The sequence below is a fragment of the Myiozetetes cayanensis genome, unplaced genomic scaffold (genome assembly GCF_022539395.1).
Source record: "Myiozetetes cayanensis isolate MyiCay16 unplaced genomic scaffold, myiCay2020 scf2-11, whole genome shotgun sequence".
In the NCBI taxonomy this organism is placed as follows: Eukaryota; Metazoa; Chordata; class Aves; order Passeriformes; family Tyrannidae; genus Myiozetetes; species Myiozetetes cayanensis.
In genome coordinates this window covers 103,441,447-103,469,380 of record NW_026087411.1, presented here as the reverse complement: position 1 = coordinate 103,469,380, position 27,934 = coordinate 103,441,447, and the positions used below count along the sequence as shown (strand labels likewise).

The 27,934-nt window shown below is 36.9% G+C and overlaps 1 protein-coding gene across 7 annotated transcripts in view; it reads left to right on the top strand.

Moving 5' to 3' along the window:
* The window catches only part of CYRIA (CYFIP related Rac1 interactor A), a 54,949-nt gene extending 37,842 nt beyond the window's left edge, over positions 1 to 17,107 (top strand). For 4 of the 7 annotated variants that reach the window (XM_050316610.1, XM_050316604.1, XM_050316606.1 and 1 more), the window contains 9 exons: positions 6,795 to 6,916; positions 7,846 to 7,951; positions 8,710 to 8,846; positions 8,931 to 9,008; positions 9,281 to 9,397; positions 9,497 to 9,576; positions 11,475 to 11,601; positions 14,182 to 14,303; positions 15,045 to 17,107. In XM_050316610.1, the coding sequence (XP_050172567.1) occupies positions 6,866 to 6,916; positions 7,846 to 7,951; positions 8,710 to 8,846; positions 8,931 to 9,008; positions 9,281 to 9,397; positions 9,497 to 9,576; positions 11,475 to 11,601; positions 14,182 to 14,303; positions 15,045 to 15,108 (882 nt within the window). In that variant the 5' untranslated portion in view covers positions 6,795 to 6,865 and the 3' untranslated portion in view covers positions 15,109 to 17,107. Of the gene's footprint in view, positions 1 to 6,794; positions 6,917 to 7,845; positions 7,952 to 8,709; positions 8,847 to 8,930; positions 9,009 to 9,280; positions 9,398 to 9,496; positions 9,577 to 11,474; positions 11,602 to 14,181; positions 14,304 to 15,044 lie in introns of those variants that run through there. The other 3 variants (XM_050316608.1, XM_050316609.1, XM_050316611.1) reach the window with 2 other exon arrangements.
* The last annotated feature ends 10,827 nt before the right edge of the window (positions 17,108 to 27,934 follow it).

The window sequence follows — 27,934 nt, the reverse complement described above, 5'->3', positions numbered from 1 at the left end:
GTATGCTGGGCTGATGTGTTTACTGTATTCATGATTTGCATTAGCATATTTCTTTCTAGGGTTTGTGCACTTTTTCATTAGGCAGGAGCTTAAATGTCAAAGTAAATATGTCAGCACTGTTTCTGAAATGTTGACAGAGGTTTTGGATATTCCTACCCTGGCATTTTTTTGTTGTTCTTCCTTTTGGAATGTATTGTATCTGAAAGGAGGGGGTGTGACATACTTCTCCCTGCTATGTACACAATTTGTCACACAAATGCAGATTAAAAAACCAGAAACAGCCTTTTGCCTTCTATGCAGGGTAAGAACAGATACAATATGTCTCCGTTCCTCAAAAAAGCAGAGGCTTTAATGTGTTTATGTAAAGAAAGTGGGAAAATAACATTGAGGTGTCAACTTCATTTGACAGTTGATTTAATCTGTGCTGTTCCCAAGGGGGTCCTTCCGTGGGTGATGGTTGGTCACACGGTCTCATATCCTTGTGCTAGAATTGAGATGAACAAACACACTGTTGCACCTATCATGAATGACAGCTGTGTGGGAAAATAAACTTACTGAGAACTAGACCCCACCAAATTACCACCTTCCCTCTCTCCCCCACCTACTAAGTACTTGTCCAGTCAGGTCAGGGTGATGAGGGTGATGGTGTGGTTGGAGGAGCCCTAGCAGTGGTACATGAATGGGAACAGAAATGCAAGAGAGGATGGCATGAAGATTTATTTATGGTTTGGATTTTATTTATTATAGATAGCTTACATCAGTGTAGTAGCTTTTTATTCTGTTATTTTCCCTTATTATCCTCAACGAACACATTTCAGAGGCAAGGATGAGTCATTCTGTGCAACAAAAATGAATTTTCTTGTTAATTACTCTTCCCCAGGGCAGAATTCTGTTTTGCTGAAAAATTTGAGGAGAACAATCTTGTATTGTATCTTTTGAAAATTCCATTATGGGTATTTGTTTGTTTAAAATATACTTAGTGGCAGATTTTCATCAGCTGCATGCTCACTTTGCTCTTACATATTTTTCAGCAGCTTGATTTTTTCATATTTAACCTTTAAGCATCTCTTCCATGGAATTCTTGAGGTCCTGAAAAATGGGCAGGTAGAAACAGGAACACTTAGAAAAATTAACTGTTTTCAATATATTCTGTTGCTTTTTCAAATTCTGACTTGTGCTATATTTGCAAAGGGGAAGGAATCATGAAAGAAAAAGAAACAAGTTTCAAAATTTCACCTTACATTTTTTGTTGTTGGGGGTTTTGGGATTTTGGTTTTTTTTAATAGATATTTTAATTTTTCCCTAGAAAAGTTTAGGTTAAAAAAAAAAAAATTCATCTCTTTTCCTCTGCTTACCTGCAGCTGTCCACATCATCAGTTTCAATTCTTTTTGACACCTGTTGCTTACATTATTCTTCAATCCAAACTGGGAACCAGGTTTTGTAACACCATGGTCGTGCTTGAAAAAACTTGAATCCAGCATTAATTTTGGTTAATGGTGCATAGCAAAAGCAGTTCTGTTTGCTTCCCAGTATTAATTTTAGAGTTAGGCAGTTACTCTGGACCTCTGCAAGAAGCAATTGGAAGAAACATTCAGTCCAACCTTGAAAGCAAATGAGAAATGGGAATTGTGGTCAGGTGGGCAATAATGTTCTCCTGTGCAGATGGAAAAGCCTTTTCTTTGAGGTGAATTGCAAACTATATGTATTTAGCCAAATTACTCTTTTGAAGGTCTACTGAAAGGTTTACACAAAGAAAAGGAATTTCATGCTTCCTGGAAAGTGTACCATATTGCTGTTTTGTACTGGGATCTTGGTGTGGGTATCTTTAATCAAACTGCTACCTATTGGATTTGATTATATACCAGTTACTTTACCTTAAGTCCTTCTTAGCTCTCAACTTGAAAAATAATGTTAGGAAGAGAGAGTGCCTGGCAGGTCTTGAGAGTCGTGGGTTTCAGGATTTCACGAGCCTACAGGGTGAATTCTCTTGAAATGGATTTTGTCAGTTCAAGAACTGTTTTGTTCTTTAGATGTTGACCTTATTTAAATTAGTCACAGATAAATGAATTCTGGGTATTTGAGCTCTTTGCATAGCAGCTTACAATTGCTCTTTTTTGCAGAAAATGTATTGTCAAATTACTGCTGCCTTTTTCAGGCAGAGTAAACAAATAATTCCACATGAATTCTTGGAAATAATTTGAAGGTTGGGACAACAACAATTTCTTTTGAATCTAAAAGACTAAAGCTTATAGATTATTGGGAGGAGGTGTCCTTAAGTGACATCTTCAGTCCCATCCTCTCCTCAAATACCTAGTATAAGACCAAACTCTAATCTTAATGTGAACAGGTTCCTTTTTTTCTTAAATGTTAGCTGGGTGATCTTTACCTGATCCTAATTTAATACCTCTCATAACCCGCATGAATCTTATTTCTAAGATTACCCTCCATCCCCAGAAAGATTCATAAAATTTTCAGTTATTGTTCATGTATGATTAAAAGGGTCTATTACTAGAACATGTCTGGCAGCAAAACAACTGCCCACTTGTCACATAAGAGGATATTAATTAATACCCTTGCTGCACAGACAGCAAGGCTGTGGATATGATCTGGACCCAGCCTGCAGGAAATTGCACTCAACTCCTGTGTAGAATGCCCTAAGCAGGAGCTACAGCTCAGCTGTCCATTCCATGTCCACCACAGAGCTGAGCCTGGCACTGACATCCTTGGCACAGGCCCTTCCTGTAGGATGAAATTCAAAAACCCATTGCAGCCTGGATAGGATACTGGTGCTGTCCAGTACTAGGGTTTTTTAATATATGGAGTATAGCAGTTTCTGGTATCCTCTAAAGTGTATTTCTCACTGTAGTTGTAATGCCTTTGCTCTTTGCTAGGAGTTTTTCATCTAATTTTGTGCCAAATTGGCATGGAAAAATTATTGTCATGGTGACAAACTTGAAATAGGACTTTAGCATTATGCAGTTAAATGTGTGTACTGCTGTCTTAACTTGCTGGCTGATGGAATTATTGGCCACCTTCAGCAGTGGACATGAAAAGCTGAAAGCAGAGCCTTTGAGAGCTCTTGTTTAACTTGCTTTCTTTTGCTATGGTGTTGAGGCCAGAAGGGTATGGTATTTTTATTACAAATATGATTCCATATTCACTGAAATGGAAGCACTAACCAACCTCAGTGGGAATCTTCTTAACCACCCGAGGGTGGAGTAAAGTTCTGAGCTTTTGGTCTGCATTTCAGATTCAGAAAGGGTGTGTGAGTTTGAAGTGCTTCTTTTAGTACTGTTTTGTTATCTCTTTGTTAAAATTAATTACTGAGATACTGTTATACTTCATTTTGTATTGGTAAAGGCTTCATATCCTTTCTATATTTAATCTTTCCCTATGAGTACTACTGTCTTACCTCCCTAGCAGTTTCTAATACACGACAAGGTAGATATCTTGCACTGCTAGAGGAGTTTTCTGAAACAAGTGACAGGTATTTTTCTAAGAAAATAATGATGATCCCACTTTCAGGCCTGACCATTCACCTGAAATACTTAACGCATCCACAAATGGATTGTGTTGGGTCCAGCTTTCCTCCTTGTTTTTCTGAAGTTTGAAGTGCCATCCAAAACATGATACAGACCATGTGTAAAGGTGAAAGAGAGCATGTGTTCATGAAATGGATGAATTATCATATCCTGGTTGTTTCTGGTGGAGCCAATGGAACTGCATTTCTCTCCAGAGCTAAAATTTTGAAATTTTGCTGATAGAATCTGTATATGGAAGGTTCAAGCCTCCACTAGGATTTCTATAGTTGTTGGGTTTAGGGTACACATTAGAAACATTTGGCCAAAGGGAGGTAAAAGGCCTTTCTATTTTATCTTATTAAAGACAGAATGCTCTGAATGCTAATCATGAGTATTCCAAAAACTCAAACATGAAATGAAAGTCTGGTCTTTATGGTAACATTGCTAAGAGGACCTGCATCCACCATGAGTTAGTCAGTGGAAGTGTTTTTATTTATAAATGGGCTCAGATTTTCAAGTGTGCACTGGTTCTGTGGTGGCATGAGGATAAGTGGTGAGCACTGCCAGGCAGTGATCCCACAGAATGATTCAGGATTGTCAATTTTTTAGTTCAGAACAGAGAAACGAGCTTTGGTATCATTGGACTAGAAAGCCAGTTTTAAAAGCCAAAATCTGCCATGAAGTCTCTATTCCTTTTAGATCTTGTTGCTGTTTTGTTGTTGTTGTTGACAGTAAGATAAAATTGTTTTCGAAGTGATCCATTGCAGTTAATTTAGCTGACCATTTTTGGCAGGATCTTCATGTAAAATCCCCTTTGAAACACGGCCATGGTCTTTTCAGAATATCTGTTTACATAACACGTATTTCATAAGCAAGATGCATGGTTTTTTTAAAAAGCCTGAATCATCCTCCCTACCTTTATTTTTAAGCTAAACATTTCCAGCATAAATATAAACATCTTCTGCAAATGCAAGCTAAGCCTGTTGCTCTGTAGCCTTTGCAGCCCTATTCCTCTCCCTTCCCTTTCCTTCCCCTCTCCCACACACCTACCTTCCTCTTACTCCTACTTCCCCAGGTGCTGTGATATTACAGAAAGCTCCTTCAATGAGTTTCAAATATTCCTTCTTCCCCAACATCCAAAAGATAAATTTGAAAAAGACTTATAATAAAAGGTGTAACTAAAGGCCATTTTGAAGTCCAAAAGTGCCGAGCAATCTATAGCATTTTCATCCCTCTTAGGCACTAATTTTTTTTAAAAGCAAACAAGTTGTAAAAAGTAACGTAGAAATAATTTATTAACCAACAAGGTTAACAACATGCTTCAGGTGACCTGCACATGCAAATTTTACATTCATGAACTGCACTAACAAAGTACTTGTTCTCTTTGGTGTTAGTATTCACTGAAAAATGTTATTTAAATTAACTTTTATTAAGCTATTAAAATATAGATACTGATTTATGTGCAACTCTTACCTTTCCCTGCTCTGTTGTTGTATGGTTGGTATCTGCTTGACAAGATCACCGCGTTCCTCATTAAATTCAGAAGGATTTTCTGTTTTGCTTGTTTATCACAAGGTGACAGACCCCTTATGGTGTGTACCTGAGATTTCTTGCAGCTTGAGGAAAGAACCGGTCTGGAACACTGTAAACTTAATGTGGCTGATAGATTGGTTCAACATCCATGTCCCAGATGGGATTTTCCTGTAGTTTTTTTTTCATTTGGTGGTACTTTCCCTTACTTTTTGAAGGATAATGGAATTTTTTAGTCACATGAAGTATTTTGGCTATAAAACCCAACTAAGTAAGCCCAGCTTATGTTTGCTTTCACTTTTTTAAATAAGATTAAGGAAAACTTCCTGAATAAAAGGAAAGTCAAATCAATGTTGTTTTATGTGACTAGTTTCATGGGACTCATGATGCCTTAGGAATAGAGGAAAGATTTTAAGTACTAGTTGCTTCAGAGCTACAGACATGTCAATCTCAGCCATTTGTGTCCCATTCATGCAAGGTCCAAAGATAACTTGAAACATTTAAACTAATTATCCTAGCCTGAAACATCATGGAGAGAGTGACTGCTCTTTCCATACTCCAATGTGAAGGGGTTCATTTGTTTCTAGTGGGGAATGGGTAAAGAATCCTGTACTGATACACAGGTATAAAAATGTGTCTGTTTTTTTAAGGAGAGTGATAAGACTACATAGAAAAAGTGTTTTTAATACTTCTTGTCTATTAGAGATGTGTTCTGTAGCTCATCTTAACTGATGAGTTTTGAAGTTATTCCTTTTAACTCAAACATGTAGTCACTAAGTTCTAAGATTTACCTTCAAAGTAAATTTTTGTCTTCCATAAAAATTAAAATTCTATCTTTACTAACTAATACAAAACTAAGTAAAAAAAATAGTTGTGTCTCTAGAAATGTGCTCGGACAATGTCATTGTTCCTACGCGTACTGACTGCAATCCCATATATAGGTCATCCAGTCTTTGGTCAGTGCCTGTCATCTTTATGTTTTAAAGCAAAAGAAGACAGACGATCTCTACCTTGTCTAACATGTCTATGTTCTGGGCATAACATCACTCCTTGGTGTCACATTGCTGTGTAAATCCCATGGGATTAGATTTGAATGGGAAAATTGATCTACTTTCAAATGTCATTTCTCTGAACAATAAAGGTCTACAGGTCACTCCCACCCTGAAAACTGATTATTGACAGAGCCGGATTTATATTAGTGGCAGAAATGATCTTTGGCATACATGAGAAAAAATGTATTTTTAACAGTAGTGTATCCCTGTTTTATGAAAGGAGAAATTAATTACCCTGGTTAAAGAAGCCTGGAGCAAAGTCAAAGTGGAGTAATATCCCACTGCTCCATCTACTGAAAGACCTGATTTTATCCCCAAGCTGCAAGAAAAGTGAACAATTCTTTGTAATTGAGCTGTGGAGCTCATGAAAGAGAGGGACTGATGCATTATCCTATTTTCTAATAACATTGCTTTATGATACTGCTGCTCTTTAAAATGCTGCATTTTGAGAAGAGGCATTATGAGCCAGAGCATACAAAAACTGTACTGTTTTTCCTTCCTTGCTATAAAAAGCAGAGACTTGGATGTTAGCAGAATGGCAGTGCAGTATAATTGTATATTAAAAAACCTACATCAGTATGGAGTTACTCATAGTCAAGCTGGATGTAGTGTTAAGTAGAACTGAGTAATCCTGTCATTTGTATTGCAGCTTCCTTTTGACTTTGTGCATTTTGCTTTTCTGTTTCTTAGATGCACAGCCCACGGATGGAGAAAGGGAGGTGTGGAATCAGATCAGTGCAGTTTTACAGGACTCGGAAAGTATGCTAGCAGACCTTCAGGCTTACAAAGGAGCTGGACAAGAAATCAGAGATGTATGTTTGTTAATGAGAGTTCTTTGGAAGCAAAATCAAGCAAAACTCAGTGTGTTCCTAGCTTCTGTTCTCTATCCAAGCACATTCTCTGAATTTATATGAAAGTCTCATTAAAATTGTATTTATAAAATACATTACGGATTATGCATAACATTTAGTATAAATCCCTAATGTAAAGTCATTAAATTATGGCTGTTGGAACTTCTTTTAGGTTTTCTGTTAGTAATTAGTAATTATTTTTCACTTTAAGAAACACTATTTCATATACCCTGTTTCATGTATCTCACAGTAGAAGTCGAGGACATGGAAGAAATAATACTTGGATGTCAGAAACACATTACAAAAGTAGTTGTTCTTCTGTGTAAGTGAAATAATGAACCATAGTAAATTTTAACCTTACACCCACTTTAAAGGCTTCTTATTCTGTGAAACTGGTCTTGAAGTACAGTTTTGAACTGTAACTTACAATTTTTCTCAGGTAACCAAACCTTTTCCTGGATCAGCTTTGCAGTTACTGTTACTGTGAACTGTTGATTACTTAAGAACTTCAATATGTTGAAGACCTCAAAAGCATCAAAACCTTAAAAAAGGGCTACTTCTGTAACCAGTAGTCATACAAGAGGTTTTTTACAACAGTTTTGTTCCCAAGAGAATAAACTAGAGCATGTTTCTGTATGTCAGTGGTGCACTGTAATGAATGATTTTAAATCATTATGTTACAAGGGGACAGGGATGTGGAAAATACCATGTGGAAAACATGGTATTTTCTTGACTTATTAATTTTCTGTTCCTATGTAATATAATTTCTCAGAATTGTTCTACATTTTGCAATACTTACTTTTTAAAATAACGTGGAAAAATTCCAAACCACCTTTTGCTTGTTATTTGTTTATCACCAACAGTTCTTTACAGTAATATTTTCATTTCAGGCAATACAAAATCCCAATGATATCCAGTTGCAAGAAAAAGCATGGAATTCAGTCTGTCCTCTGGTTGTAAGGCTGAAGCGCTTTTATGAGTTTTCACTCAGATTAGGTGAGCCCTGTTTTAGTATGTTTGTTTGATAGGTTTTTTATGTGTAGCAAAATAGAAACTTTCCTTGTACACAGACTTTTAAAGAATTAATATTCTTTCTGTTTGATATCAGCAGACATTTAACCGCATTTACATTTGTCAAGGCATATTCTTAGTCTTAATTTAACTTTGTTGTCCCTATAAACACAAAAAATGATGTAATTGCTCTTTGAATTAGGACTCTGGAAGAGAAAATTGTGCAAGAATATATGTATGAAGTGGGAGAGCTCCCAGTGCAAGGGAATTCTACAGCATCCTGCTAACTAAGTCTTTCACTTTTTGAGTTATGCTAGTAATTATAGCCACAAGAGCTGATTTATATTGCTATCAGTGCCTAAGTGTACACTTTTAGTAACAGAGATGCCAGAATAATCTATACTGAGCTGATGGCTAATTGGGGAAGATGAAAGAGAAAGAGTTGAATATCTGAATGCAAGAAAAATGCTTCCTCTGGAATTTTTGATAGAGATCCCAGATAAAGGGTGACGAAAAGGGAAAAGAGCTCAGTGATACAGAATGGAGAGAAAATGGCAGAGCCTGAAGAGGCAGGTGTCTTTGACTAAGTTTCTCACTTTAGGGTAGTAAGAAAAAGCATTTATGTTAGGGCTCTGCATATTCAGAGGGTTCCTTCCCTTCAAAAGCAATATATTTAGATATGCACTTAAAACTTTGTTATAATGTGGACTGACTAGAATTTGTACTTCTAATTTTATGTTCAGAGAAAGCCCTGCAGAGCTTACTGGAATCGTTGACCTGCCCTCCTTACACTCCAACTCAGCACCTGGAACGGGAACAGGCTCTAGCAAAAGAGTTTGCAGAAATATTACATTTTACTCTTCGTTTTGATGAACTTAAGGTTAATAAAATCTTATAATACATTCTGATTTTTGCCAAGTATTTTGAACCAAAACTGATTATTTCCTATTTGTCTTCTTGAAAGATGAGAAACCCAGCAATCCAGAATGACTTCAGTTATTACAGACGGACAATAAGTCGCAACAGAATAAACAACATGCATGTAAGTAAATAAACTCTGATCTGCTGCTCACACTGAGGTATTTATCAAGATGCATTTATGCCATCTGGGGTAAAGTTTTTGCTTTTGATTTGCTAGCTGTCGTGTTCTCTCCTTCACACTGAGAGTTAATCAGCAGTCCGGATGAAGTGATTAGAGTGGAACTATTCATGCAACAAGCTGCTTGCTGACATGAATATGTACTGTATCTTTTTCTTGCTGCTGGCAAGATTTAAAAGTGCTTTACTGACTATTTTTTCTCCTGCTTTCATCAGCTAGACATTGAGAATGAAGTGAACAATGAAATGGCCAATAGGATGTCCCTGTTTTATGCAGAAGCCACACCAATGCTGAAGACACTCAGTAATGCAACAACACATTTTGTATCAGAAGTAGGTAATGGGGGAGAAAGGTCTGACACAGGCATTCTTGATTTTAATTTTGCAAGATGGTTTACTGAACATGGACTTTTTCTTTTTTTTACCTTCCAGAACAAAACGTTACCAATTGAAAATACGACAGACTGTCTAAGTACTATGGCCAGTGTATGTAAAGTCATGTTGGAAACACCGTAAGTTTTGTCTTAAATCTTGGGGGTTTTGTATGAGAGAAACCTGTATTGTGTTTTAAGTTGCCACCTGGGGCACCTCAGTTTTTTCCAAGTGAATTCCTGTATCTTTGCCTTAAGTTGTTACCACTTTTTATATACAAAGCATGGCCTGGTATTAGAAAGCCTTGCCTCCCATTTTAACCACCTTTCTCATGAATCAGCATTGAGTTTTGTTCAATGGAGCTTACATGGTCAGCCTACATTTCAACAAAAGGTTAAAATATGAGTGGAACTCATGCTCCCATCGGTTTCAGTGTCTGTGTCTTGTCTAGCCTGGCCCATAGGCCAACTGCTGCCTCCTGTTTGCCCGTGCTACTCAATTATTAGCACACAGGGGCAAGATTTTGGCTCTTCCAGGCAGAGCTTTAGCAAATGATACTTGAGGACTACTTCAAGGATCACTGAAGTAGATCTTTCTTGGATGCAGCCATTTTATTCTGGATATGAAAAAATTCAGCTGTATGATTTTTTCATTCATATGAATGTATTCAACTATACAGTTGTGTTCATATCTACTAGTGCAGACAATAGCCAGTGGGGTTGTTTATTATTGTATTACTGTACATTTAGCGGAGTATTTTTTAGGTTAGATATCTCTTTAGTGGAAAACACATACCAGACAGAGCCAGAGTTTTCTGCCTTTGAATCATTTGTTCGATGGTGCCATGTAAAAGGCAGAATTTCTGAGGTTTGTTTATGAAAGTTATGAAGAAGTGTATGTAGGGGCAGGACTCACCTCACAGTCCCGGGACATCGTAGAAGTACTAATTGAAAAGTAGCCTTATGTGTCAGCTCTTTTTTTGGCCAAAGAACAGAAACGAAGTTGTGAGTCATCTACTAGAAGATTATCTGATATTTAATTCTAATTGTGGGATAATCAAGCATTATCACATCAAAATGTCTGTAGCCTTTAAATCTGTTCATGTTATGATGCTGTGTAAAAATAAAAGCTCAAATTGGAAACTGAGAGGTACTGTAGTACAGATTTTAGTATTTTTAATGTCATTTAAGTGAAAAAATCAAGTTTTGTATTGTAAATGAATTGATATTTATACTGAAATATTTCTATATGTTATTCATATTTATAAATTAATTCATATTGAAGTGCATTATTCTGTTGAAATTAATTACACTAAACAAATCTACTCAAAATAATATTTATTAGAATAAATATGATAATTTCTTTTTTCCAAGTTTCTATTTTTCTCTTCTGCATTTTATTTTTCATGTCCTGACAATGTTTTCAGGGATTACAGCTGAGAGGGCTGTCTTAACAGTGCTATCCATACTCTTATGAAAAGTCAGAGAAAAACTCTGGAATTAATTCAGACCAGTCATATCTAGTGGGACTCCACATTTTAGATGTTCAGTGAACCTGGGTTGTTGAACTTGTCCATGGACTTAGAAAAGACAGACAGAGCAATGACTGTTATGATCCACCTTGGTGAAGCCCTGAACTTCCTACCTGCTGAACTTAGGTCCCACTTAACTGTTTCAAAGTAGGAATTTAAGCAAAAACACTAGCCTTCCCAGTATGTTGTGTCTCTGAGATTAAACAGAAGTATAATCAGTCTCCATCATATTTCATGGAGTTTTCTGTGTCAGCCATCGTCACATACATTTTGTGAAGTGAGGATCTCAGCTGTGCATGGGTATTAGCAGAGGTTTACATCTCTCTGTTTGCTTTCTAACCATTCTGGCAAGAGCTTATGATACTCAAAGATCTTTCAAGTCTTACTAAGATGCATCTTCAGCCTTGAAATACACTTTTGGTTCGGATTTCATGCACTCACAGTCTAGTTTTTTTTAGTTTTCTAGTAAAAATCAAGGCTGTTTATTTCTTTTGTTCTGTTTTCCAGAGAGTATAGGAGTAGATTCACCAGTGAAGAGACCCTTATGTTCTGCATGCGAGTAATGGTGGGAGTTATTATTCTGTACGATCACGTTCATCCTGTGGGAGCTTTCTCAAAGACATCAAAGATTGATGTAAGAGATGCTTTTCTTTAATACTCTGTAAGTCTGGGGATACTAGTCTGCAGCTCTCTTTCAACACAAGCTTATGACTTGGTACAAATAATTTTAATTCCTTTTGAATGGCAAAATTTAGAATTTGTCTTCACCTGTGTACTCTAATACAACAGCTTGTTTGAAAGTAAAATAAGAATCAGCTTTTTTTCTTTGTATTTTCTTCCAGATACAAATAATATTTTTTTTTGTTAACTCTACTTTCTTACCAACTGTATAGTTACACTAAAATAATTTTTTATTACACCTACCCTGTAATATGTTCTCTGGTCATAATTTTTTTTTTAATCATGTATTTTATTGACCCTGAAATACTCTTCTTTGGCAGTAGTTCTCTTGTAAATAAGTAGATATTCAACATTGTCTCCACTTTGTCTGAGATCTGAAGTAGCAGAACTGAAATGTTACTGTTGTAATGCTGATAATGACCCTGCAGTTTTAGCATTAGCATGGCCAGTCACAGGGAAATCAATCTTATTTTTCGATTTGAAAAATAACACGTAAAAAAACCACTCTTAATTTTTTTATATATGTTTTTACAAACCTAAATCTTATGCATGACGTCTTTCAGCAGAAATAATCTGTTATTTCTGAAATTCATGAAAATAGACGCCAAGTCTTCCCTTTACAAGACAGCCTACTTCAAAAGGAGAGGACGAGGAGAAAAAACATATATATTATTGCCCTCCATGACCCTGGGTCTTCGTTAGCATTTTGCATCTGCAGATACCAGCGTTTTGCCACATCTCCTCTTTGACTCTGCAGAGGGAAAGATGTGTCACACAGAGGTGAATTGATCTGCTCAAAGTCATGAAGCAGATAGAGTGTGGGACTTGAATGCCGATTTCCTGACTGCCAGTTCAGTTTCTTGCCTACAGAGGAAACACAAGTGAAATTTTCATGGGACCAAATACACAGTACTTTGTTTCTTACGTTTATCCTAAAGCCCTGTAATCCTACAGTGAAGTTGTCTAGAGGTAAATGGGAGGCAGGAGATGTATGACTCAGTTTTTTTAAATGACTACACAGTCCCAAATATTGACTAAAACTAATAAGTTTAGTGGTTCTTCTCTAATTAAAACATCTTTTAATATTTCAGATGATGAGTTTGTTTTACTGTGGAAAACAATTCTTTTCTCCCACTTCTTGGGAGCCATTTCAAGAGAATTTCAGGGACAGTGGAGTGTATTATCCATTCCTTACTCTTTCAGGACTGGAGGCTGTATTTCAAGCTGTTAATTACAGGCTCCTAGCTTAGGCAGCCTAATAGCGTCTCTTTTTGACTGTTCTAGGGATTCTGATTCTAACAAAAGTGAAAAAGAACTGTTTGAATTTTCATCCCCTTTGAACTGGTCTTCTCTGATCTGGCAGGGCATGTACACCTCTACTGAGTGATGTGCATATAGTCTTGAGTTTCTCTAGTTTGGGAAGAGTAACAGTGTCACTTCAAAACACGTGGTGCTACCCTGAGAATTTCCTCTGATCTATTTGCAAAGCCAGTTATACTTTCCAGGTAGAAATGAGCCAACTGAGCCATGATCAGTGTCTGTTAGGCTGATCACTGCCAAGGAGACTGAGCTACTTTTCTGAGTAATTTTTATTGGCAAATAAATAGACCCCGACTTCAGTTAAGTTTTTCATCAACCACTTCCTTAATAAGGCAGAGGTACCCTTTAGCTGCAAAGAAAATACTGGTGCATAGGTTTAGCACTCTAATGTGACTTGGAAAATTAGCAGATTCAGATCTTGACTCAGCCATGCCTTTATCTGTCATTTTGAATAAGATGGAATTCATCTAGACTAATTTTTGGATAACTATATTAGATGTCTTCATAGCAGTGGGAAGAAATAGGTACTTCTGGGGCATAATTCATTACATATAAAAGTATATTCTGAATAGGTTTGAGAGATTTCTTATTTCTCTCTATTGAATAGATAGAGAGTCTGTACAGTGGGTCAAATGAGTTCTACTCCTGCTTTCTGTGCTTAATTTCCCTTTTTGTAAATTTGGACAGTTTCAGCTTGTTTTTTAAAGTCTCCATAAAGATGTGCATTCAGTGTAGTGTTTAAAATAAACATCATGGACTTCTTACCTCAGATTAAATTTGTAACCACTCGTTATGAAACTAATCATAAGATGTCACCAGTTAAATTTACAACTAAAAACTGAATACTGAAAATTACTTCCTTGTGTGCAACATAAAAATAAAAGTCAAAGTTAAAACATCTCTTCTGATAGTTGCTAACAACAATATGGAAATCCCAAAACCTTTTTTTTTAGCTCATATCAGCTGTTCTTGACTTTTTTTTTTTCTAACTTGGAATTGGAGAAATCATGTTCAAGTTAAAATATATATACTTGATATGTGATTTATTCTCTACAAATGCTTATTAAAGTAGATGTTTTCTCCAAATTGGGTTTTTAACTTAGATATAATTGTTAATAAGTTTAATGCTTTTATTATGTCATATAAAGCAGCATTAAAACTCAGTAGGAAAAAAACCCTGCCTGTCTATGGTGAAATTTTTCCTTGTTTTCAGCTAGTACAATTCATATATTATTGTTCAATAGTGGCATGCTTCTGTTCCCAGATGAAGGGATGCATAAAAGTTTTAAAGGAACAACCACCTGACACTGTGGAAGGACTTCTGAATGCTCTCAGGTATGTGTGGAATAATTGTGTGATTCAACCTTAGAAAGTTATCTCTTTATAATTAAGACTCTTCACCTTAGAAACTTGATTTATTAAGACTGTCCTTTCACGTTTGCCTTCATCACCTGGAGTCTTCTTAGGTAACGTTCATTTGTCTCAATTTCATTTCTGTTGGATAAGCAAGGATTATAAATATTGTCAACAGTGTATCTAAGCTAAGATTTGTTATATAAAATGCCCCAGCAACTAGATTTTAGAAACCAAGTGTAGGATTTCTATTTCTCAAACTTGTAAAAAAAAAAACAATAAAACTCTTCAGTCTTCCCAGGACATTTAAGAAAGCTGCTTTAAGTAATAGATTATGCCAAAAGTCAGTCTGGATTCCTAAGTACTTTTAATATTTCCCATATTTCTTATGTCTTTCCATGATTTTTCTTCTTTTGAGGCTTTTAACTGGAAAACAAAAAGGGAGATAATTTTGACCCAAATTATGGCAATGTTGTAGATGGATAGAAAACAGAATTTAGCCACAATTGTCAATTATCCATCTTTTAGAAGGGAATAATTTATTGTGAAGAATATTTAGAAGATGAAGAGCACCAGACTATTACCAGTTAAATTCCAGTGAAACATGTAAATTCCTCCCTTATGAAACTGAACTGTGCTGATTTCAAAAAGGGGCTTCAAGTTTTCAGACTTTCCTAATGCCCATTCATTTTATAAAATATTGTTTTAACTTGTAATTTCTAGGTTCACTACAAAACACCTGAACGATGAATCTACTTCAAAACAAATTCGAGCGATGCTGCAGTAGTATCCTGAGACAAGTAGATGTTTGTATTGATCACAGAAGATGTGTATGTTTACATAATTTAATACAGTTTGATGTTAATACTTGTGTGTATTTACATAACCATTTTCTTCACATTGCTAAAATATATGAATCCATTCATAACCTGACTGACTTTATATAGTGCAGCCTGTTTTTATGCTAGGCTTTATCTTCTGACCTTTAAAATACTTTTTTACTTAGATACTTCAGTTATGACAGTTTGTCTGTGCATTTTAATCTTTAAACACCTTCTCTATCAGAGAATTAAGTAGTAGTGAAAACAAAATGGAAATCAAATAAACTGAAATGTCAAAGGTACCACAGAAAAGGAGCTTTTAAAAAAGAGAAAGTTAATAGAAAGGAAAATTCATTGGATATATTTTAAGAACATGTCCGCAGTTTTTTGGTCAGTTTTAGGATCTCGTCAAACTACTATGAATAGGAAAATACCTGAATATTCATCACTCTCATAAAACACATTGTCTTTCCTGTCATAAGTGGAGATCCACCTAATTTTAAGAATTATGTGCTGGCTGTCATCCAAAAATGTATTGCAAAGAGGTAATTTTATCTTTTCAATTAGGTATAACCTGTACCTTTCAACAATTGAGGAAATAATTACCCTTTTTCAGATTCAATATGAATAAACAGAAAATGTGTTTAAAGACCATTGATAGATTTTGAAAATTCTGTATAATTTTATTACATTTAGAAAGGAAAGGGAAAATACTAATGCCTTGACTTAACTGGAAAGGGTTTGTCAGTGTAAGTATATCACAATGAAGATTAACTCTCTGGCAGCTCTAGCTGGTAAGTAATTTTTTTGCTGATCTAAACTGGTACGCTGTTCTGTAGCAAATTTCTCTAGTGTCAAATTGGCTTCATCAAACTAGGGATGATATAAATTTAAGAGCTGAGCTGTTCTTAGGAACTCCATCAAGTTCCTTACAGTATTATTCATTAGATGATTCAGAGTCAACACAGAAATATTTGTCAGCTGACTGCTCTTCATTGGTTTTTGAGATGTGATTGATACTTCAAGGAGTTGAGTTCCTTGCTGCATTGTTTGTTCTTACTTTCTAGTAAATTTTCTGGTAAATGGAATAGAAATACTTTGCCAAAAGCAGCAAAGTGCTCATGCTCTGTTAAGTGTGTCTTCTGGGTGGTCTGCAGTTGCTGTACATATTCTTGCAGAGGTCACGTTCTGAAAATGTGTTTGATTTTGTGTACTTTGCTTGCATTATATGTTTGAAAACTCCAGTGCTTGTGCACAGATTCAAATCTGTATTTGCTTATTCCTGTGTGCATATATAAGAGTTTGTATGCTTTCACTGGAATTTTCATACATATCACTTCTAAAAACGTTACCTTAGGACTTTGAAGATGCATTTGGTCTGCTGAAACTTGGCTGCGCTGTGACAAATTGTGGCATTGAACTCAGTTCTTAAACAGTATTAATATCACAAGTTCTCTGGAATAGGGGTTGGCTTAAGAGTTTATTTCTGAGCAGAACAACCACTATGAGGTTTCTCAGACCTGATCAGGACCCACAGGTGCCAAGGTCATACGTGTGGTGATACTGGACAGCACCACAGTTCCAGCATCCGTGTCACACACCTGCGATCGCAGCAGCCGATCACTGTCTTGTTGTCGGGAACAGAATTAGAACTCACGTCAGTTTTTGGTTTTGGTTTTTTTTTCTGGAAGTAATGATCACACTTTTTCACAGTAGTAAATCCACTGTTTACAAGCTCTGTTTTTAATTGGAGGACCTTTCAAAATGTATATTAGGGAAAATCCTGCTTTGTTCATAGTCACTTCCAGTTAGGTAAATCTAGGTGGATGACAGGTCATTCCGTTGAGCTTTGAATTTAATACATGCTTACCTGCAATTATTTGTCAAACAATGAATTCTTCTCTTTAAGTAGCCCAGAGAAAAGCTATTTGTCACTTGTATAATAAAAGTGTAAACCTTAAATCATTCTGTGAGTTGTCATGTGCTCTTTGCTAAAGTCACAGAATTTCTTTGCCTGCTTTGATGTTTTTGTACAGAAGTTTGTTTGAAATAATAAAAAGTTTGGTACAGTAAGCATTGGGACTCTCTATATTTAGAGGCAACATAAACAGGTTGAGAAATACCTCATTTAATGTTTTGGATCAGTGATACAGTAGTCTCACATTTATGTTTCCAGTTTATATTTTATTTTAAAAGCATTGAAGATGTTTCACTTGTACACCGCAATATTATAACCTCACGTCACTTAAACAGTTCCTGTATTTTTCTGACAGTTCTTGGTACTTGTCTGTCATCTTAATCAGGGGAAAATTTTGATACTGCTGAGGGCATGAATCTCTTCTATGACTTTTATATCTTCACATTAGTCATCCTAGCCTATGGTGGCCATCTCAGGTTTATGTTTACAATCAGTAAGGTCACCAGAGGATGATTCATTTAATCATAAGTGCAAATGAATTGCTTTTGGAAGAAGAGCTGTGTAGACTAATGGTCAAAGTTATTTTTCTCCAATTTGATGGCTTTCCTTCTTATTTTGTCTCATCATTATGTAAGAATACATGTTTGTGGTATGATAAATATTTAAGCCTTGTAGTGATAGCACTTCAGAATGTGCATACATTACTCTGAACAGTTTGGGTCAGAAGAGCCCTACAAATTTGCTAGTTTTGTGGTGGAAGAAAATACTATTTTAGGGTGGTATGAATTCGAAAGGCTAAAGTTTGTCACTTTAAACAAATGTGTTTGAAACATAATTTATTAATTCTAAGATTTAGGAAAACTCTGCATCATTTTTTCATGCTATATCTGAACGAAAGCAGTACAGGTGTCCAGTTCTCAGGCTGTCAAGGTCCCTCTGCATGGCAGCACAACCATCTGGTGTATCAACAACTCCTCCCAGTTTTGTATCATCTGCAAAATTCCTGCAGGTACATTCTGCCCTGCCCTCTGCGTCACTAATGAAGATGTCAAATGGTATTGGTCCCACTATCAACCACTGGAGTACACCAATAGTGACTGGCCTTAAGATGCATTTTGTGCTGCTAATGACATCCCCTTTGGGCCTGGAGTTCAGCCAGTTCTCAGTATACCTCACTGCCTGTTTATCTCATCTGTGGTTCATCAGTTTATCCATGAGGAAGTTACAGGAGGCAGTGTCAGAAGCCTTGCTAAACTCAAGATAAACAAGACTTCAGGGATGTCAGCCAGCTCGCTCCATATTTGTGGTGCATTCCATCAGGTCCCATAGACTTGTGTTGGTCCAGTTTGTTTAAATGTTTCCAACATGAACCTTCTCTGTCAAAAGTTAGATCTTCCTTGCTCCAGACTTTCCCTCTGGTCTGAGAGGCCTGGGATTCCTGAAGGCAAATCCTACCGTTTAAGGACTGAGGCAAAAGCATCACTGAATTCCTTGATCCTTTCTTCATTCTTTGTCACCAGGTCCTTCCCATACCCCATTTAGCAGCAGGCACACATTTTCCATAGCTTCCCAGTTGCTCCTCATAAACCTTTTTTGTAGACCTTCATGTCTTTCACCAAATTTAAATTACGAAGAGCTTTGGCTTTCCTAAGCCCAACCATGTGTGCTCAGACAATGTCTTTACATTCTTCCTGAGTGTCTCATCCTTGCTCTCAATTCCTGCATGCTACCTCTTTGTGTTTGAGTTTATCCAGCAGCTTTGTGTTCATCCCTGCAGGCGTCCTGCCATGTTTGTTTGGTTTCATGCTTATCAGGAAGGGCCATTCTTGATCTTGGAGGAGGAGATCTGTGGAAATAAGTCAGCTCTCCTGGGCAAAATCATCTCTCCAGTGCTGTATCCCATGCAATGCTTCCAACCAGATCCCTGAACAAGCCAAGTTAAAATTCCCAAGCAAAGTCTTTTTCATAAATCATCTTGTGGCTATTAAAAGTGCATAATTCTGTGAACATCAAAAGTCAAGAAATACAAAATCTTGCATATCCAAAAGTTTGCTAGTCATTGTGAATAGTTGGAAAAGGTGAGGGTTTGATTTTTTGTTTTAAAAACCAGGACACTAATTACTGTTCTCTTACCTCAGATTAATTCTCTAATGCAAAATTACAGAATCTATTACTTCATACCTTGAAGCACATTAGATAGTGCAGTGTGAGCAAGCAGTCTTAAGCGGTGACATGAATTTGATTTGCCAATAAGAGAATAAAACCCATTTTGGTTAAAAAGCCAGCACACCAAACTAGGATTTTAATTTAGCAATCTGTAATGCTTCCTGCTACAGACTAATTAATGTGAATTCCTGACTGTCACATAATCCAGATTCTGAAAACACAGAAATCTCTTTCACATTGATTTGAGACAAAGGTAACTCAGTTGATTTCAATAGTCTGATTTCTGATTGACACAGGTGTAAACGATATTCTTTGTCTTTTCTCAGCCATGACCTTTGACCCAAATTTCTTACTGCTGAACAAATTGAGTCTTCTAGTGAGGATCAATGACATAACATGATAATCTTGCAAAGATCTTCTGTGCTTGAATGCTTTGAAAATAAAACTAAAATGAACAATGCAGTAGGTGATCCAGAAAATAAGTATATAGTTTAAATATAGACCAACCAAGTACTATTCCCTAGTTTAAGAGGAAGACATATCATAATTTTCCAACAGATATTAATTTGGTGTCCAGCTGGAATTAATATAACTCTCTTGTCTTGGATATTTCAGCTGTTGACAATTAAATATGTAGACTTGGGTATTAAGAACTTGGAATACCTCTTGACATATTAAAATTGTTAACAGAACTTAAAATATTTCTGTGCGACTTGGATCAAAGTTGCTGTTACAGCTCATGATAATTCTCATTCTGATTCTGCATCCACTTCAGTTAAATTCCAGGGTTTAAAGAAGTTTTCTGTGGATTTTAGTGATGTGTCAAACAGCCACTCTCTTAGTGCCTTGAAAACTGTGGAAGAGTTTGTCTTCTGTAGACACACAGAAGAAGCTGAAAGAGGACAGTGGAAGATGATCAGCCTCAACTGGCTTAGGTCTTCCATAATGAGAAGAGAACAAAGCACAAGGCTCAAAATGGATGCAGTCACTGGGCAGCTCAGTAACTCACCTGTCGCATGGGTGATTGACATGGCAATGTCATCCAAGTCCCTGCTAGGTGGACGTGAAGGGCTTTGACCAGGAAAGGACTCTACCTAAAATGAAGAAACTTTGCTTCACAGACACAATTTTAGGATGCCACAATAGGAGGAAACTTAAGGACTCTCTCCAACCTTGCCTCTCTCCCCAGGGCAGCTGCACAGCACTGTGCAGAGCCTCAGATTCCACTCCAGCTGCTGCCTGAGGGCCCTCCTCAGGCTGTAACTTCTGCTCTTTGATGCTTGGTTTTATTGAGTGATGTAAAGCAATGTGTGAGGCAATGTGAGGTGGCTCACTTTGGCTCATCTGTGTACAACCTCCATCTGCCTTCTGTTCCTATACACAGAGTGAATTTAGAGAGATGGGCATTGAACCTCATTTTGGGAACATTTATGATAAGGTTATTGAAAAAAATGGTCTTGCACAGTTTTCTCAACAGTTTTAATACTTGGCAATTTCTAAATCAATTGCTGTGGGTTTTATGATTTTAATTTTTGCTGCTAGAATTCTCTATTCAGTTCCTATTTGTGTCTTCATGCTCATAATAAAGAAATATAGTGAAATGGTGTAGTTTCTGGGAAAACATGTTTATATCATTTAATGTACTTTTTTTTTCGGTATTGTGTACAAGGCTGTGTTTAATTATAGGCACTTTAACTATTAAACTCAGGCTTAAATAACATGCAGCATCAAAGCTCAACGGCTCTTTAATAGAAACCTTCCCAAACAAGATTCCTTACAGTGGATTTGAATTAGGTTTCTTAGATGAACTTACTGAACAGGTATATATGGTCCTAGTTGCTGAGATATTGAATATATCAATGTAAGACTGAAACAGGCATTGCATCTCTATGGAAATTTTCAGTTTGGAGAAAGAAAAGTTGTGCTACCTAATTAAAGGATTTTGAGGAGATTTTTGTTATGTGTTTCAGATGAAATGTACGTATTGGTTCTTCTGGTCAATTTTGGATTACCCATACTCAGGTATACATTCATAAGAATGTCAATGATACTCATACAATTAGAGATTCTTTTAACCACTGACAACCAGTTCTTTGCAGCTGCATTTTAAAACTACAGAGTGAATGCCACGTTTGTTTTACACAGCCTGTCAAACTGACATTTGCTTTATTAAATTTGGAAGCTTAAGATTACTATTGTTCAGTGGTTTCACTTTCACACTGAAGCTCACTATTCTATGTTGTACAGTTGTAATTTCTTTGTAAGACCAATAAGACCATTTTTTTTCTTTATTTTTGTCATTCACTATATAACTGGCCAGATTTTTAAATAATACAATCCATAATACAATAGGTTAAATGAAGTCAGCAAAAGTATTCAAATGAATGCTACCAGACAATTGCTGAAATTATATTGTTGAAAAATATTACTTGCGAGACAAGATTATTTTTCAGACAAGTATCAGTAGTCCTTCTTATATGTATAAACGTGGGGGTTTACTGTTACATATATTACCTGAGTATGGAAGTAGTTCAAATCAAAAAGTCCAGTGTAACTGAGCTGAGAAAAGACAGAACAATTTTGTTAAGAGTTTGACACATGTGCCCAAGGCACTGATCACTCTTCATGTTGGAAAGTTAGAGATTCCTCAGTTCTTTCATACTGATAAAATGTGGGGGGGAAAAAAAAAATCCTCTCTGACCCCAAGAATAATGGCTGACCCAAAATCAACCAATACAGTCTAACAGGCAAATACTATAGTTTTTAGCTTTGAAAAGTACAGTCTTCAATTTAATTGAGATTATTTTCTTGCCAGGTAGTAGTGGAGCTATTTCTGTGTAAGACAAAAGGCCCAGGAAATAGCAGAGATTTGACCTTGTGGAAAGTGAGTCTTGGATTTTGTGTGTATATGGAAAGTTCAGTTCTCCTGGGGTGTTCATTCAATTGTATCACAATTAGAAACTTTGCTGGAAGAATTCTCTAGGACATCTTCTATTGATTTCATGGGTCAAGAAGCATAAAAACAAAAGATAGCTTTCTAGACTTGGCAGTGACAGGTCATTTACCTCCCTAATCTTGAAAGCAAAATGAAAATAACTAATGGTCACAGTACTGGTACCAGAGCTCCTAAAATGTCATCCTCTCACTTTCTTTTTAATGGCATTAATTTTTTAATTTTTTTTATCATCTTTTTTCAAAATTAGAAAATATATTTTTGCCTCCATTTGAAGTAGATTAATTCTTCCATAGCTTTGTTCATCTTAACCTGATATGCTTTTTGAAGCATAAAATTTTGTGTCCTGCCTGCCATAAACATCTTGAAAATACAGGTGACAGGAGTTACAACCTTTGTTTTCATATGACATTTCAAGGGACAGCACTTGGAACAGCCATAGGCTTTGCTTGAGGTAGGAAATTATGTCCCATGTGCAGTCCTCCAAAGAGTATGGAGAGACAGACCTCTAAAGAACCTCATTCTTTGTATTAGGGTAGATTGAATTGCCTCCAGAAATCAGAGAATTGTAGAATGCTTTGGTTTGGAAGGAACCTTAAAGATCATCTAGTTCCATGGGCAGAGACACCTTTCACTAGGCCAGGTTACTCAGAGCCCCAGCCAACTTGTCCTTTAACACTCCCTGGGACGAGGCATTAACAACTTCTCTGGGCAACCTTTTCCAGTGCCTCACCACCCCCACAGTAAAGAATTTACTCCTAATACCTAATCTGAACCTACTCTCTTCCAGTTTGAAGCCATTGCCTCTTGTTCTGTCACTATAAACCCTTGTAAAAAGTCTCTCAGTTTTTCTTGTAGGCTCCCTTCAGGTACTGAAAGACCACAATTCTCATCTCCAGGCTGAACAATCCCAGTTCCCTCAGGCTTTCCTCATAGAAGAGGTGCTCCATCCCTCTAGTCATCTTGGTGACCCTCCTCTGGACTTGCTTCTATAGGTCCATGTCCTTCCTGTGCTGGGACCCCAGAGCTGGATGCAGCACTCCAGGTGGGTCTCACAAGAGCAGAGCAGAGAGGCAGAATCCTCTCCCTCGTCCTGCTGCCCACGCTGCTTCTGAGGCAGCCCAGGACACAATTTGCTTTCTGGGCTGTGAGCACACACTGTTGGCTCATGTCCAGCCTCTCATCCACCAGCACCCTCAAGTCCTCTGCAGGGCTGTTCTCCATCTGTTCAGTCCCCTGCTTGTATTGATACCAGGGATTGTCCAACCCATGTGCAGCACCTTGAACTTGGTCTTGTTAGACTGTCCCAGGTTGGACTTGGCTCCCAGCCAAGTGCCTGGACCTCATGGACAAAGCCTTCCCCCTCCCTCTCACTCTCATGCAATTGATCGAAAAGATCATGAAAAAGAAAATCAAAAGAACCCAAACCGAACTGAATTTTAAGTGGAAGATTTATATATATAAAGAAAATTATATACAGGGGACCCCCCAAAGAAGAAAAGGGAAGGGAAAGGGAAAAGGAAAAAGGAATAAAAAGGGATACAATGCAAATACTTCCCTCCAGAGATAGCGAACCACACCACACAACCGCCGGCACTCTCCGCCTCTCAAGGCCAACCAGATGCGCCAGGCCTCACTCCCTCGCCCGGGCAGAGCGACAGCAAAGTTACCTTCGCCTTCGGTCAACCGGAAGAAAGAGAGTGAGAGTTTCCTCTCTCTTCTTATTTATATTCTTGCTTACGTAAAAATCGTATGGAATACTGGGAACATGGCCTTGGTTCCTTGTTTACAACCTGGTCACCAAGGAAGGCCTAGTCTTAAAACTACTACATAGACCAATGTAAAAAATCTTGAGATTCCCATGGGCCCACTTCTGTGTCTCTCTACTGTTGCCTGTGGAGATCCTGGATTATTACCTTGGGTGAAATGCCATCTCTTACAATGATCTTCAGGAGAGGTGACTAAGCATGAAAGTGTTCCCAGTATCTGAAAGTTTTTGCTTTGAGCATTGCCTGTTGCTGTCTGTGCTGGGAATGAAATGGCTTTCATTCTCATTTAGTTTATCTTTGAGGATCTGATTTGAAGCCTGTTTGAGTCATTAGCCTTCAAATTGCCAAGATGAAAATAAACCAAAAAAAGGCCAAGCAAAACCTCTTTAGTCTTACAAGTTGTAACTTTTTCTTCATGTGTGCTAATAAATCATCTTTTCTGTCTAGTAGCACTCAGCTACCTGACAGCATCACCAGCGATGCTAATTTCCTCAACAGGGTTCAGCAGTTCAACCTTACTGGATTACTAGGAACTCCTTTGACTTACTCTCTCTGGTCTCTTCCATCTGTATCCACTTAGAATAAATGTCCTCTAAATACCACGTTTTAAGACATGTTACCTTACATTTGCCAAAACACGCGTTTCGTGCTCTGCAGCAGTAGTGGAGAGTTACCCAAAATGTCTTTAGTAGTGTCTGGTTGTGATTCTGCACTCACTGTATGCTGTAATTACAAGAATCTTAATTGTCGTTTCAAATCTTTTTCAATTCTTATTACAAATAATTGTTCAACTGGAACTATTCAATAGATAGAGCATTTACATTAATAACAATACACAACAATTCATAAAATCACAGAGCTGTTTTATCACATAGATTCTAGAAAAAGTCTCTGCTTACAAAACTGCAGCATATACTAAAATAAAACTAAAGAGTAAATTCAAATAATATCTATTTATATTACTATAATCTGGGGGTTACTTGCATATTAAAATAAATATACTCCCCATAAATATACTCATTACTGTGTTTGCTTTCTTTGAGATATAAGGAGTGTTCCCTGATAGAACAGGATCTAAGTGTGGGTTCTAGAGCACACAGAGGAAAGATTTGCTCCTGAGTCCACTCCAAAAATTTTGCTTATCCAAACAAAGAATAGTAAACATTCAGCTCAGCTGGAGATTTCAGCATCAGAACAAACCACTATTCAATAACAGATTTCAAAGCCGTGTTGATATTTTGCATTTAAATCCTTTGAAGAAAATTACAGACTACTGATGGGCAAACAACTAACAAAAGAATTCAATTTAAGTTGAGCTTCAACTTGAACTGCATTCAGTAGAAAGACTGCATGAATCTTGGCTGACTTTGGGACAGGTTTAAGCTGACTTTTAATGATTACCTTTATTTTGAAGACAGATCAGGCATGACTAAGTTATAGCTCATTCTAAGTTTATTTTGACGATATGAATGAGAACTTTTCTGAGTAAAGTTGAGGGACTGCATCATTTACTAAGATTGAATTTACTTTCATTGTTCGTATTTTTCCCTGAGTTAGACTTGATTGCTATAAACTGCAAACCTTCTGCCAGCCGTGGGCAAAACCTCTCTGCTGGCAGAACCCTATTAATATAAGTCTTCTAGACATAAAAAAGCAGCCTTTATCACAGATATGGTATGTTGCATGAGGCAAAGGCTGTAATGTGCTATTTATATAATGAAATGCAAGACAGCATAGGAAAGGATAGAATTTGGCCCTTAGTTTAATCTTATTAGGCATTTACTTTTTTTCTTCATTTTCATTGTGTGCCAGATTTCTCCCTTATTACCAGTTCCTAGGTTGGCAATTTTTTTTCCCTGTATTTATATTTCATAGATTTTTTTTTTCTTTCTTTTTTTTTTTTTTTTTTTTTACTTAGAGTCAGATTTGCTTTTTTCTTACAGAGAAAGAAAATTAAAAGACTGGTCTGTTATCTCACATTTCAGTTAACATGTATTTGCTTAGGGGTAAAAAAGGTTGAGGAAAAAAGGGAAATGTAAAAAATGAATAATAAATGGCATATAAACAGAAGCAGATTTTCTGTGATATGTTACCCCTGATAAACTTGATAATGTTTCCCAAATGTGTTGCCTTGGTTCAAATCCAAATCTAACGGTCAGGTTTTATGTGCTATTTTTAATTTTACTGCTTAAAAAACTTTACATCATCTTGTAGGAATTCCCTCCCACTGCATGGCTGTATCTAGTTATTTGTAGGTTAAAATTCATCTTAATATAGATTCATATAAAACATGTGTCACCACAGAGGCAGCAAAAAGGCAGATCTGGGTGGGTAAAACAATCTGGATTTGCAAGGAAACTCTTTTTTCTTTCTAATGAAATATGTTTTCCTTTGAGGTCACTCTGCTGTTTGATATTGTAGACTCCAAGGTCTTTCCATTCAGTAAACTTTCCTTGCCCTTTAAACAGTGAAATCAGAACGTGAGAGACGAATACAAACAACCAGGGACAGGGAGACCTGGAAATGTTTAGGATCCACAAAAAGCTTCTAGAACTAGGCCATGACCTTGAGATATTGCAAAGCAGTTCAGCTCTTTGGAATACTTTAAAACAGAAATTGCCTCCTGCACGCACTGCTGCATTGACTTGGTGGAGTTACTTTAGACTGATAATAGTGGAGGTATTTTTAGAGAAGAAACTTTCTCGACATAAAATATTAAAGATCTGGAAGCATTAAAATGGACTGAAAAAGGAAAGGAATTATGCTTCCAGTGTCACAATACTGATATGAGAAAACAGAACCCTAGTAACAGAAGAGCTGTGCAGTGTTACTTGCTGCTCAGTCCATTAGCTAGTGTTTTTCTACCATTTATATCCATAGGAGATATGCTGCAAGTAATATAATATCCTTAAATACTGAGTTCATGCTTCAGTACCCCAGCCTTAGCTAATTGCAATATTTTGGAGTAGGTTGGGCCTGATGAACTTCATCATAAAGAATTTGATGAACTGGCTTAGCACAGAGAGTAGTTTACCACTTCTAAAGGGGAGGCGACTCATGTGCCTGCCCTTAGAATTCAGGTAGGGGTGTGAAAATAAGAGCCCACTTAGACAATGGGCTGTGTCACACCATGTCAAAGCAGTGTAGTTACCTTAACGGAAAGAAGTAGCAGAGAAGAAGCAGCAATATCAAGTCATTTGCCTCCGTGAAGCTTTTGATACCAGCTCACACAGATGGCCTGTATGCATCTAAAGAAATGTGGTCTAGATAAATCTGTTACAGGGTAAACCCTGGAATGCAGACACTCCAGCTGTACAGGGACCAGGGCACAGGTGTGAGTGCAGAGAGCCTCTCAGTGCCTGGCACACCTCAGTCCCACAAGAAATGCCTTCAGCCTTTACTCTGTCAGTTGTGACAGTGCTGTTTTGGAGGCAGAGACAGAACAAAGGTATGGTTGTAGCCATATCGTGCCAGTCAGCCCACTGGCCAGAGACTAGACGTATTCAGTGTATTAGTAGTGATACAGCCTTTTTGTGTAGGCACTTTGGATCTTACTCTGAATAACCGTGGTTCAAGAAGGCAGAGATGTTGGATGAGGAAAAAAATGGTTCACCAGACATGTTTTGTATTATATTATACCTTTTGTGTAGTTACTCCTTTAAACAAACACCAAAATATGTTAGTTTGTATTAAAAAAAAGTTCGTTTAAATGATTCACTATTAAGTGGTATTATATAAAACTGTAGGCAGGTGATGAAATAGCCACTCTGCCATGTAGTCTAAAATATGAAGGACCTAGGTGTCATCTATCATCCCCTGCTGAAGCATCTTAATTGATTTAAACTGTAAAAATTTATCCTGACTGAAGTTTGTGAACATTAAGACAAAATACTAACATTCTAATAATAATATTTTAAAGCTTCAGTGAAAATTCATGGATAAAATATCCTTGTGCTGGTTCTCGCTAGGAAAGCTACCTCTTTGCC